The sequence below is a fragment of the Macrotis lagotis genome, chromosome 1 (assembly GCF_037893015.1).
Source record: "Macrotis lagotis isolate mMagLag1 chromosome 1, bilby.v1.9.chrom.fasta, whole genome shotgun sequence".
Classification (NCBI taxonomy): domain Eukaryota; kingdom Metazoa; phylum Chordata; class Mammalia; order Peramelemorphia; family Peramelidae; genus Macrotis; species Macrotis lagotis.
In genome coordinates, this window is record NC_133658.1 from 311,405,187 (window position 1) to 311,419,238 (window position 14,052).

Consider the following 14,052-nt stretch of genomic DNA (forward strand, 5'->3'; position numbering starts at 1 on the left):
GAGAGAGACTGCCAAGCTCTGTCCTCTGTCCCTGGAACAGGACGCTGGGGTTCTGACCACATTCAGATCCTGATCACAGTCTAGGCCCCCCATAAAGCAGCAGGGTCCCCCCCACCTCAGCCCCGTGGAAGAGGGGGGCACTTATGGTCATTCACAGACCAGGAGGACAGAGCCTCACACACTGAGATCCTTGTGGGGGTGTCCCAAAATCTCAGGAAGCACCCCCAAAACCAGGCTCAGGCTGGGAAAATGAGTAAGGAGAGTAAAAAATGAAACACCATTAAGAAATACTTTGTGAGCCCAAGAAGGATCAAAACACTCAATCTGAAGATGGAGAAGTACAAGCTCCTGCAACTAAAGACTACAAGAACAGAAATTGGGCTCAGGCTATGACAGAGCTCAAAAAAGACTTTGAAAATCAAATGAGGGAGATAGAAGAAAAACTGGGAAAAGAAAGGAGAGAGATGCAGGAAAAACATGAAAATGAAGTCAGCAGCTTAGTCAAGGAAATCCAAAAAAATGCTGAAGAAAATAGCATGCATGGGGGGCAGCTAGGTGGAGTAGTGGATAAAGCACCGGCCCTGGAGTCAGGAGTACCTGGGTTCAAATCCAGTCTCAGACACTTAATAATTACCTAGTCGTGTGGCCTTGGGCAAGCCACTTAACCCTGTTTGCCTTGCAAAACCCTACAAAAAGAAAAAAAGAAAAAGAAAATAGCATGCTAAAAACCAACTTAGGTCAAATGGATAAAAGGGTTCAAAAATCTATTGAGGAGAAGAATGCTTTAAAAAGCAGAATTGGCCAGATGGAAAAAGAAATAAGAGAGCTCTCTGAGGAAAACAAATCCTTCAGACAAAGAATAGAACTCACAGAGATTGCTGAATTTATGAGAAATCAGGACTCAATACTTCAAAACCAAAAGAATGAAAAATTAGAAGAAAATGTGAAACATCTCATTGAAAAAAACAACTGATATGGAAAGCAGATTTAGGAAAGATAATTTAAAAATTATTAGAATACCTGAAAGTCATGATCAGGAAAAGAGCCTTGACATCATTTTCAAAGAATTACTACAGGAAAATTGCCCTGATATCCTAGAAGCAGAGGGCAAAATAAAAATGGAGAGAATCCACCAATCTCTCCAAGAAAGAGACCCAACCCCCCCCCCCCCCCCGGAATACTATAGCCAAGTTCCAGAACTCCCAAGTCAAAGAGAAAATATTACAAGCAGCCAGAAGGACACAATTCAAATACTGTGGAGCTGCAATCAGGATCTCACAGGACTTAGCAGCAACTACATTGGAAGCTCGTAGGACTTGGAAAATAATATACTGGAAGGCAAAAGAGCTTAGAATGCAGCCAAGAATGAACTACCCAGCAAGGCTGAATGTCCTCTTCCAGGGAAAAAGATGGACTTTCAGTGAACCAGGGGAATTTCAGATGTTCCAGTTAGAATGGCCAGAGCTGAACAGAAGGTTTGATCTTCAGATACAGGACTCAAGTGAAGCATAGAGAGTGGAGGAGAAGGGGAAAATATGAGGGACTTAATGATGATGATGAACTGCATATATTCCTGTATAGAAAAATGACACTGATAATACTCATATGAACCTTCTCAATTAACAGAGCAGGTAGAAGGAGCTTTTATAGATGAAGCACAGGAAAAAGCTGAATTTGAAGATAAAATATGGTATAAAAATGGAGTCAATAGATAAAAGGGAAATGTAATGGGAGAAAGAAAAAGGAGAGGGGGAATAGGCCAAGATATTTCATATAATAAGATTTTTCTTTATTACAATGAGCTATTGCAATGATATGGAAGAGGGGAAGGCAAGGGTGAATGAGGGAATCTTCACTCTCATAAGAGGTGGCTAGGAGAGGAAACAGCATATATACTCAATGGGGTATAAACATCTGGAGTAAGAAAGGTGGGGACAGGGGGAGGGGGGATGTGAATGAAGGAGGAGAGGATGGACCATGGAGGGAGAGTGGTCAGATATAACACATTTTCTTTTTTACTTCTTGCAAGGGCCTGGGATTGGATGGCCTGTCTGGGACCACAGGGCCAGGTGGATGCTGGGCCTAAGGGGTGGTATGGGGGCTCGGGGCCTCTTGGCCTCAAAGCTGGGGATCTGTCTGCTGGGCCACTCAGCAACCCTACAGCAGAGTCAGAGTGAAAGGAGAGAGAAAATATAGTACATGGTAGTGGAGAAATACAAAAGGAGGGAGTTGCGATCAGCGATGACAACGTTGGAAAAATATGGAAGTAACTTTTGCCATGGACTTATCATAAAGAATGTGATCCACCCACGACAGTTGGTGGTGTTGGAACAAAGACTGAAGCACATTTATTATTGTTGTTGTTGTTGTTATTATTATTATTATTATTGTTGTTGTTGTTGTTGTTATTATTATTATTTGGGGGGTGCAGGGCAAATGGGGCTGGGTGGCCTGCCTGGGGCTACATAGCAGGGTGATCCTTGGGTGTCTGAGGCCGGATTTGGACCCGGGTGCTCCTGGCTCAAGGGCCAATGCTCTGTCTGCCACCCAGCCGCCCCTACTATTATTACTCTTTTATTTTATTTTGGGTCTTTTTTTTTTCTTTTTTTGTGGGGGGGTGGGGATTTGCAGGGCAGTAGGGCTGGGGTGGCTTGTATGTCACACAGCTGGGTGATTGTTGGGTGTATGGGGCCAGATTTGGGCTTGGGTGCTCCTGACTCCAGGGCTGGTGCACCATCCACCGGGCCATACCTACAATTACTGCTATTATTTTTTTAATTTTAATTTTAATTTTTTTCTCTCCCCCCTCCCCTTTACTTTATCGCTCAAACGAGTCTTGTTTAAGAGTAAACAAAATATTTTATTAACATATAAAAATTATTTGTACAAAAATGAGAATAAATAAATATTAAATTTTTTTAAAAGCAGTATATGAAGGAGAGTTCAAGTATAATAGGCACATATACATTCCCAAATGGAGAAAATACACTGGAAATTCCATAGAAAACAGGGTGGAATGGAAGGGAGAATATACTGACATTCCTGGATTGGAATGAACTGGTACCTTTCATCACACAGCTGCACCGGGGCTGAAACTGAACCTATAGATGTAGAAAGTCTCTAAACTGAAGTAATAATGTTCAAGTGAATGTTAATCATAATCATAAGCAATTATGGCCAAGTATTTCAATTAAAAGTTTCATACACTACTTACTTTACTGTGAGTTGTCCAATAAAATCATCCATCTGGTTTAAAAAAAAGAATAAGGTCATGGGGGGCAGGTAGGTGGTATAGTGGTTAAAGCACAGGCCCTGGAGTCAGGAGGACCTTAGTTCAAATCCAGCCTCAGTCACTTAATAATTGCCTGTGTGACCTTGGACAAGTCACTCTTAACTCCACTGCCCTAAATAAATACAATTTAAAAAAAAAAGAATAAGGTCATGACACTAATGCACAATACCCTATATATAGTGGAGTTGTGAACTGATCCAACCATTCTGGAGAACAATTTGTGCATACTCTTTAATCCAGCAATGTCACTGCTATAACTGTATCCCAAAGAGATCATTAAAAAGAGGAGGGGGGACTCACTTGTACAAAATTATTTATACTAGCTCTTTGTGAGGGTAAAGAATTGGAAATTGATGGGATGCCCATCAATTGGGGATTTGTGGGATATGAATATAATGGAATACTATTGTTCTTACAAAAATAAATATTGAAAACCATCTCTTCCTGTAATTAGAAAAATAAAATCCTATAATAAACCAAAAAAATAAGGTTATAAATGATGAAGTTCAAAGTGACAAGCAAACTATGGATATCAAAATGAGTTTGTTAGGTTCTTTGAGAATTTGGAAGGTTGGGAAATGGAATAAAGGCAGCGATTATATTCAACCCTTTTTTAATACTATGTTTTCTTCCTTAAAGAATGAACTTTAGATTGGAAGATTCTGAATAAAACATGCTAATACTTGATAACCAAAATTTTAAAAAAATGTAGTACTTAGTATGAATTCTTCTACCAGGTCCAGATGAATTACTTTCTTAGATATTAAACAAACTGCCCAAATGTCATTAGTAAGCCACTGTCATTGATCTTGGGAAGGGTTATGGAGGCTAGAAGTACCACAGATTTTTCAGATGAGCAAATTTTGTCCCAGTTTTCAAAAAAAAGGGGGGGAAGATAATTGAGTATATAACCCAAAGTCACTGACTTAGCATCCTGGAAAAATTGTTAAATATAGTATTAAAGAATTAATTTACTTGGATAATTGACATATATAAATGTGTATACAAGTGTGTACATATATAAATACATATGTATATGGTTTAACTAGATTTTAGTGAAACATTTGACAAAATTTGTCAATCTATTCTTATCGACAAACTTGAGAAATATGGATCAAGTGATAGTTCAGTTGGGTGGATTTGGAACTCATTAAATGATCAAACTAAGAGAAGTTATTAATGTGGTCAAAGGGTTATTATGAAAAATCTCCAATAAAATGCTCAGTAATCTGGGCTTGATCAGTGCTTTTTGTGTTTTTATCGATGATTTAGGCAAAGGTATGGATGGTATAGAAGTTGCAAAAAGCTAGGTGGAAAAGCTAAAAGGCAGCACAATAAATGTAGAATACAAAAAGACCTGTAGGCCAAAATACCTAACCAAACTAATCTAAAATTACACTTAATAGAGAAAAGAATAAGGTCTTTTATTTGGACTACAAAAATCAACTTCAGAAGGACGAGACAGGGAGAAGGTGTTTTTAGAGGATATTTTATTTTAAAAGATGACATTTTCACCCTCTGAAGCTACTTTCCATTATTCTGTTTATCTGGTTTGTACAATTAATATATTCTTGGTCTCTCCATTAGAATGGGAGCTTTTTGAAGGTAGGGTCTGATTTGGAGTTTGTTTTTTCTTAATCCCCAGCATTTAGCACAAGATTGGTAAAAATATTATTTGGTAAATGCTTCTTAATCTATTTTAGTAAACAGAATATGAGTGAACCTGATGATGTGGTAGCTAACCCTCACCTTGTTGTGGAAAGGCTTGCCATTGTCAAATTCCAAGCTCCCACAGAACAGATGACAAGAACTTTGGAAGCACTTTCCAAAATGACCTTGCTATGAATTTTAATTCAGCCAAAGTTACACCATTTGCATTTGGAACAAACTATAATAAAAGCTTTGTTATCTCACCCTTTGGGAAGCTAAGATTACAGATTGGCCAAATTTAGTTAATTAAAAGTCAATTCATGTTACCCCAGGGAGTAGCCCAGTTCTCTTTACTTTTTTGAAACTTCTGTGAAAAAAGACATAGTTCTGTGTTTCAAAAATTTTTTTTAAATCCATCCCTTAAAAAATAGAAACCTTAAATAGCTAATCTTAACAGCTAAACCCCAAATGATCACTCCTAGATTCAGCTGCTCTTTTTCCAATATCCTCTTAGAGATATGCTAGTTGCTAGATTAAATATTTGTAGCAAGGTATTTCAGAGTGCCAGTTTCTAAAATTTCTGATTAGGGAAAAAGCCAAAGAGCACAGTTTTTCCTATATCATAATTATCATGAGAGGGCAGTTATATTACTATGCATAAATGAAGTAACAATAAAATTTGAATAAACTGCTAGTAGAACTTTATATACCATTTTATTATGTTTGCTTGAAGGATATAGGTAGAACTTAATTTAATTGGGATATATATATATTTGTAGTCTCCTAAACCATAAGTTTCATCCATTTTGAAACCATGCCTTCTGGTTTTCCACCTTATTCTTATTGCAGAACCAGAAGTCTTTTTTTTTAATTTATTTAAGGCAATGGGGTTAAGTGACTTGCCCAAGGCCACACAGCTAAGTAATTACTATATTTCTGAGATCTGATTTGAACTCAGATCCTCCTAACTCCAGGGTCAGTGCTCTATCCACTGCACCAATTAGCTGCCCCCTGAACTCTGTCTTGACATAGAACTTTCACTTCCTCCTTCCTGAAACCAGACCTCCACATCACACCTCAGTCATTTCCAGATCATGCCACTACATGTGTGCTCCTTCCCTTCAAGCTCCTCTTTATAATGGATAACATGTCATGCCTAGACATATTCATGAGTTCAACTTAAGCCTCAGAAGTTTACTACCTTGGGCAAACCACTTCACCCTGTTTGCCTCAGTTTCTTCATCTGTAAAATAACTTAGAGAAGAAAATGGGAAACTACTCCAGGATCCTTTCAAGAAAACCCCACAATTGGGTCACAGAGTGGAACTGACTACAATCCCCTATTCGAATAGAAACTACTGGAGAGTAAAATGATCTGTCTTGCTTGTATTTGTATCCCTGGCCCTTATAGCAACAGCAGCTGACATGTTGTTGTCCTTCAGTCTTGACCAACCCTATGTGACCATAGTCAGACTTCTGACTATAGAGTTTTCTTGGAAAAGACACTGGAGTGGTTTGTCTTTCTCCAGGTGTTCCCATTTTACAGGTGAGGAACTGAGACACATAAAGATTAAGTAACTTGTCCAGGGTCTGACTTCAGGCCTGGTGCTCTCTGCCCCACCTGACTTGTAGTGAGATTTTAATAAATGCTTATCATTCATTCACTCAAGGTATACTGCTTTAATTTGGTAGAGAGTATTTTCCTGTGTCATTGAAATCAGATCCAGGTCTTGTTTCCCCAACCCTCCACATTGTAGAATAAAAAATAGAAATATTAGCCTGGACTTTCAATTATAACTGTAATTTCTGAGGTCTAGTCATATCTCCATAAATCTATATACATAGATATAGATATAGATGACATATATATATATACATATACATCATGAGTTTCCTATGGATTGCTAATATATGTCACTGGTTTTCTAAAATTTTTGACAACTGAAGCAATAATCTTGTATTAATGTTCAAGAAAAGTAGATTGATTTTTATAATCCTTTTAATCAGGCATATGCTAATTTAAGTGGTTTTCTTCTTCCTACATAAGAATAGTCCTTTTAAAAATATTTTATATTATTTATTTAATTAATGTTCTTTCCAAATCATCTCCTGGAGTCTTAGAATCTTCAAAATCATTTAGTCCTGGTCTCTCATTTTTTTTAAATATAAAAATTGAAGCACAGAGGAATTCAGTGATTTGCTAGAAAGATTTTGCTAAGTGACAGAGTTAGGACCATAGTTCTCTTGAAATTTATTAATTACACCTAGTCCTTTATTACTGTGAAAAGACTTTGTAAATCTTAAGGTGATAGGTAAATTCTAGTTATTATTATTTCATTTATTTCATATATCATCATTATTTCATCCCTGGTACACAGAACAACCAGTTGAAGCTTGTGAAATTATTACAAATGCCTCTTTGAAAATCCTCCACAGATGATCTATCCCAAATCTTGGAGACCTTCCTCTGAGTCCTTTAATATCTTGTGCATTCCAATGCATCATACAGTATTCGTCAGTCTTATTTCATGCCTGATTCACTTTGTTTTCTGGTTACATACCCTTGATGATCACTTTTATCCAGTATCTTTCACCGAAGTTTTTAGTCAGGCATTTCGTCTGCTTACAGTTACTTTGATCTTCTCATTGCCCTTTGGACTATCTACTAGTTTGATTCTTCTGAGACAGTGTTTGATAATTAACAGCTATAACTTCACTAGGAAAGAAATTGCTATTTAAAAATTTGTTTTGTGGTTGGGAACACCTTTGGATCATTAAAGTATGGCAAAATTTTCCCAATGTAATCCAGCTCAATCTTCTTATCTTTTTTAATCCAGTACCCAGCTCAGTGACATTCTGTCCCTTACTACTATTATGAAAAGTATAATTTTTCATTTTATCCTTTCTTTACCCTGACTCTTCACCACTATCTTTGAAAAATGTTCTGATTTCCGAAGTTTTTAGTGTTAAATAAGGTACTGTTATATCTATCTATCTAGCTAGGCTCTTTCTTGAATATCACCCTAAGAGGTGTTATTATTTTGGCAAAACATCAGATTCTCTAATAATAAATGATAAAGAGAAGAAGTAAGTTGTCAGTCTTAGTCAACATATTGCTATAATTGAAACAGAAAAGGGGAATTTCTGACTATGAAGCAAAAAGATTTTTTTCATTCTAAATTGCTGCTTGGATTTTTCTCACAATTCTCTCCATGAGATTCAAATTCTAGTTATCCTATTTAATTACATCTTTTCTAATTAGTAGAAGAAATTTTGTCATCTAATTCATCATTTCAGTAGTGTTTCAGGAATGGGAAGTGATGCATTATTTGGAAACTCATCTCACTGCTTTTCCATATCCCTTCTGGCTTTATCAGATCTGCCTAACCTGCAAAATACTAATTAATACCTCTTAATAAAGTCCAGGATTTCAAGTGTGCTAGAACTAACAGCAAACCTTTTCCTTTTCTATTTAGCATGAATGGATTTTGTTTATTTTAATACTGTAATGGGAAGAAAGTCATCTCTGCTGAAATAGTTCATGTAACTCCACAAAAATAGAATAAATGCTACATTTACATTAATTAAATGTTATTAATTCCACTGTGGTGGGTTTTATTCTATGTTGGACCAACTATGTGATAGCAAATTTATCTTGAAATATGTGTGTGTGTGTTTATACACACACACATATCCATTTTTTTCAGTATGAACTGTAGAGTTATTTCAACCAGTAGTACAATTAGCTTTTATTAGTGACTAGCTTAATTATGATTATTAAGTTTAAGAAAGTTCCTATATTTCCTTACTTTCTGAAACTTAGGATATTCCTTTTTTTTTAACAGCCCTTTGGAGTGAATCAGCCTGGACCTTATATCATGTACACAACTGTAGATGCAAATGGCTATCTGAAAAATGGTTCAGGTAAGGCCAGACAAAAGTAAATAACTTTTAATAATTCTTCTTTATTACTATCCACTTAGTTTTTCAGAAAGCCTCAATCATAGTCTTTTCTTCCTCTGTAATAGGATAGCTTGTAACCATCCTTGAGTGTAACTATTCCTATTATGTTATTTTTCCATGGTGTGGTGACTGACATAAAGTTGAAATCATTTAATAGTTGAAATTGAGAACTTTTAGTTCAAAACTGGCAATAAGTAATAGAAATAGCTCTAAACTATTAATACACTACTTGGAGTGTTCCAAAGGCCAAATAATGTTAGATAGAATGGCTCATAAATGAAAATTCTGACAGTATACTGTTCCCCCTTTCTAACACTTTTTCAAATATACATGTGTCCTCCTGGAGATCTAAAAGGACTTTTCCTCTTATTAATTCCATACCCAACTAATAATAGAACAGCTGTGGGGTGACATTGTCATTTCATCCAAAAATCAGAGAAGCTGAGGGACTTGCAGTTTACCTGACTTGTCTAGGGTCAGAAATGGAGTTAGTATAAGACCCTTAAACCAAATCAAGTGTAACTTTTATGGCATTCTTATTAAGGGAAACAGATTCATTCAAAATCACCTTAAGAGGAAAGTAATAAGTACTACCAAGAATTGAATCTATTACCTCTTTCTAATCTCCCAAAACTGAAATTGAAACAGTTTATATTATTTAGAAATGTCAATTAGATCTATTCATTTTTTTATCAAAACAATCCTCATTATAAATTCCAAAATGGGAGGAGCCATTATGAAGAATAACCAAGACTATCCATAGTAGGCCTGATATAAGAATGACTATATTTAATAAAAAGTCAGAATTTATTGAGAGCCTGGGCATAGTAGATGTTATAATGATTATTTCAATTAAATAAGAAATAGAAATAACTCTAAACTATTAATACACTACTTCCAAAGGCCAAATAATATGGAAGTATAGATAGGTATAGTCCTGTCTTCAAAGAACTGGAATTGTAAATTATCTTTCTTCAACAACTTAATTTTTTTTCCTAGTGAGCAGGAAAAATAAATTAGAAAAAAAATTACCTGTCAGGTCATCATTATTTTTGTCTTAGGGTCTGATATAAATCAAATATGCTGTAACATCACCATTCTCTGGATTTAATTGCTCTCATTTGGGACAGTCACTTTAGCCAGCATAGCTCTTGCTCACACAACTACTACTGAATAATAATAATACAGTCAGCACAAACTTAAAATAATAGATCAAGTATTTCAAGCAAACTCATGTTATCTTTCACGAATAGTCAAGCTAGCTATATTTATTCAATTGAACACAACCATAATAACCCACCTAAAATTTGGAGCTATGATACTTGATCATTATAATTTTAAAATATGGAAATTCAAAAAAGGACAAAAAATATCTCTAAGCAGGGTTCCCAAGAATAGGTGAATCAGAAATTACTACACTAATTAATAGCTAACTATGTTTGGCTCTGTCTTGAATATGACATGTCAGTGCCAGTGTAAATCTGAAGAGGCAACAGCAATACTCAGTGGTCATTGGGTTCTGGTGATTTAAATTTAAGGAAAACATTAGAATAAGATAGTTTTAGCAAGAAGTTTAGAAAACCATCTTGATTCATCAAATTTCAACTCTTTGTAAGTACCTGAGAAGACAAAATTGTTCAAGATACAGAACATGTTCTTAGAGAATTTACAGTTTAGTAAAAGGAAGAAGACACATTCACTGTAGCTGTAATACAAGACATATACTAATTTCTGTAAGAAAGCAAAAGAAGAAGAGCTGTCTCCCTTCTGGACTGGTTAGGGAAAACATCATGAGGATTAAGAGATTTCTGACCTTGACTTTTAAAGAAAGGGTAGAATTTTTCAGTAAGGAAAGGAGGACATTCCAGGCAGAAGAAATAGTATTCCTGCCTTTGGGCCTTAGTTTATACTAAGTGCATATCTGAATAATATCAATTTAAATGATAAGGGGATCTTGAGAAGTAAGGCTGGAAAAATATATTGAGTTCACAAGGAGGCTGAATTTAGAGTTCTGTTAGCAATGAGGAGCAAGTGAAATAAATTTTTGTTTGTTTTCTGAAGGGAAATGATAAAATCATAAACAATCCTGGTAGTTCTTTGTAAGGTGAATAGGAAGAAGCAAAGTTTAGATTCCAAAAGACAAAGTCCTAATTTATTAAAATTAATCTATAGATGAATTGGAAAGGGCCTCAACTAAAGTGGTGGTAATGGGTGGGAAAACAAAAGGAAGAAACAATGCAAAGCTTAAAGTGATAGGATTTGAAATGAAATGATCTACCCTGACACAGACAAGATTGTCAAATCAGTAGATCACTGTTGTCTTCCAGTTGTTTCTGACTCTCCATGTCCCTGTTTGGGTTTTTCTTGGCAAAGATACTGGAGTGGTTTGCCATTTTCTTTTCTAATTCATTGTACAGATAAGGAACTTAGGTAAACAAGGTTATGTGCTTTATTCACCGTCCCACAATAATAAGTATCTGAAGCCAGATTTGAATTTAGGTCTTCCTGACTTTAGGACCACCACCACCACTCTATCCACTGCAACACTTTACTGCCCAATAGAACCCTAGAGATAATCTAATTCAAATTTCATCTGACAGTGACTCTGAGTCCCAGTGAAGTGCTCTTCAAAAACCTCATGCAATTAGTTAGTCTGATAATACATCATGGGCTTCCAGATTTCTAATCCAATGTTTTCTCGACAATAATCACTCAGAAATTTATACAGTTTCATACAGTTTCAGCATTTGAGGGGATAAAAATAAGAGTGAGTAGAGTTTTTATCCCTGAAAGACAATGAGAAAGAAATTTTCATCAGTCTAAAAGGAGTAGAGCTTCTAATGAATCTCCATAGCTACATATCTTTGCAACACTGAAGGCAGAATGATGCTCTTTCTCCAATATTAGTGATGACTAAAAAAATCTATAAGTACCCCCATTACTGTAGTTGCACTTAAAATCATTTGTTTAATATTAGTTTTTATCATGTACAGAATAAAAAAAAACAAAAAAATGTATTACCACAGAGGAAGAGCTTCCATAACTCTATTGAACTCTGTAACTCCATAACACTGTAAAGAAATCTCCTAGATGCCCAGTTATTATATATATATATATATATATATATATATATATATGTATGTATGTATATGTATATGTATATATATACATATAATCACAAGGTCATATTTTTCCTCACCAGAAGCATTGAGATTAAGCAAGAATTATTACTAAACATCCTTCCCTGACTAAACATGACAGAGAAATAGTGGTTGAAGTCGTGAACTTGGGAGACAGTCCTGAGTGGAAGCTTGTCTCTGATCCATGCTACCCATATGACTCTGGACAAGCCACTTACCTTCTCAGAGCATCCAGTGACTCTCTTAGGATTATAAATTACCCAGAAAATGCTGGCCTGCATTGATAAAGAGAATTTCCATACCAGTGAAATCAGTTTCATTGGAAAAAATCCAAACAAACAAACAAACCCTGAGGATAGTCTATTAGTAAACTATAGTTCTGACATGACAAAAATATTAGTACAATGCTAAAGAATTTCTAAATCTACCTAAACCATATTAGAAAGGGCAGAAATGCAAATACAGATTTCTGAACCTGCTGCCAGATTTTTCCTTGAAGAGACAACCGAAGTGGTCCAACCTAATTATCCTTTGCTTGTAGATGGATCTTCTCATTCTTACCAAATTCCCTATGGTTTCACTCCATTTCCCAGCAAATACTAGTCAAATGTTATTAGGAAAGTTTATATTACTGAAACTTCATTACTTTTCCAAATGGGCAGTAGTACCCTATGAAGTTTCATAAAAAAAATAAAATGAAACTATTTTTGTCATAGGAGCCTCAGGGCTATAGGTTTTAGATGCAATATTTTGTTTACTCCTCTTGCAAAATGGCCAGTAATCAGTAATGGGGTGCCAAGCTCCCTATAAATTAATATGTAAACCTGCTAAACTAAAATAGTATATTTAGGAGTATGAGAAGACTTTTGTGACCTATTGAATGGTTGATCACTGACTAATAGTGACCATATTGGACTAAGCTTTGTTTGTAGATCACTGAAATTATTTATTTAGTTCTATTGTAGAGGAATGGAAGTCACTCATTTTAAGTCCTCTAGTTATTTGTTAACATTTCTGAGAAAAAATCCAAGTAACTGTCAACCTCTGTCACCTTTCAGATATTTTGAAAACTTATTAAATAATCACATGACTCAAAACATGAGCTGTAAAATGCATGGCAGATTGAAAGCACAGCATGTTGAAAGGCATCAATAAGAATATAATAAAATTCATAGTGACTGCAGATTTTACTCTACTGGGTCTGAAAGAAGGGATGTATCTCAAGCACACATGCAAAATTTTTCCAAATTTAGTAGTAATCATTCAAATTCTACCTTACAGATCAATATTTCACACCACTAACTCTAGGTTTGGTAAACATTTTTGGTTTTTTATGCTTCTCTCTCATGCATATTTTCCACAGTCGCTGTGTTTCTCTGAAATTAAGTCATCTTTCAGTTGCCCACGTAAAGAATCATTCCAAATATAAGGATTTCAATTATTTCAAATAGCAAAACTCTCTTCTATTCACTGTTTCCATTTATGTTCACTATGGCTTCTTTTGAAGTTTTCCAGCTCTTGGACAGCCATTTGTAGACCTGTTGAATGTGTTCAGATTATCTTCAGCAAATTTTAAATCCTAGGTTGCCTTCTTTCTGTTATTTCTCACACTCCAATGTTTCACCCTTTTCTCTTTGGTCAATGGGCAAGTGCCCAATTAAGAGCCAGGCTCTATGGAAACCTCAGAGGACACAAATACAAAGAGTGAAACTAGTTCTGTTCTCAAGGACCTTGCATTCTATCATGGAAGATAATATGTATATACAGAAATGTATACATTTATATATTCTTAAGATACAATTTGATATTAGCCTAAATAAATAATCATGTAATTATGTATTACAAAGATGAACAGAAGAAATTTTCAGATTGTCTGCTATTTCAGATCATCTCTGCTACTACTTTTTTGAAATAGAATGGATCATGACCACAAAAATGTTTTGGTAGCATATTTTCACTTACTTTAATCTTTTATCAACCATCTCACAAAATTGTAATTCTGTAAAG

At 35.2% G+C, this 14,052-nt stretch overlaps 1 protein-coding gene across 4 annotated transcripts in view; it reads left to right on the top strand.

Annotated features, from left to right (window-relative positions):
• The window catches only part of ITFG1 (integrin alpha FG-GAP repeat containing 1), a 294,898-nt gene that overhangs the window by 237,042 nt on the left and 43,804 nt on the right, over positions 1–14,052 (top strand). For all 4 annotated transcript variants that reach the window (XM_074211415.1, XM_074211416.1, XM_074211417.1 and 1 more), the window contains one exon: positions 8,788–8,866. In XM_074211415.1, coding sequence (XP_074067516.1) covers positions 8,788–8,866 — 79 coding nt within the window. The remainder of the gene's footprint in view (positions 1–8,787; positions 8,867–14,052) is intronic.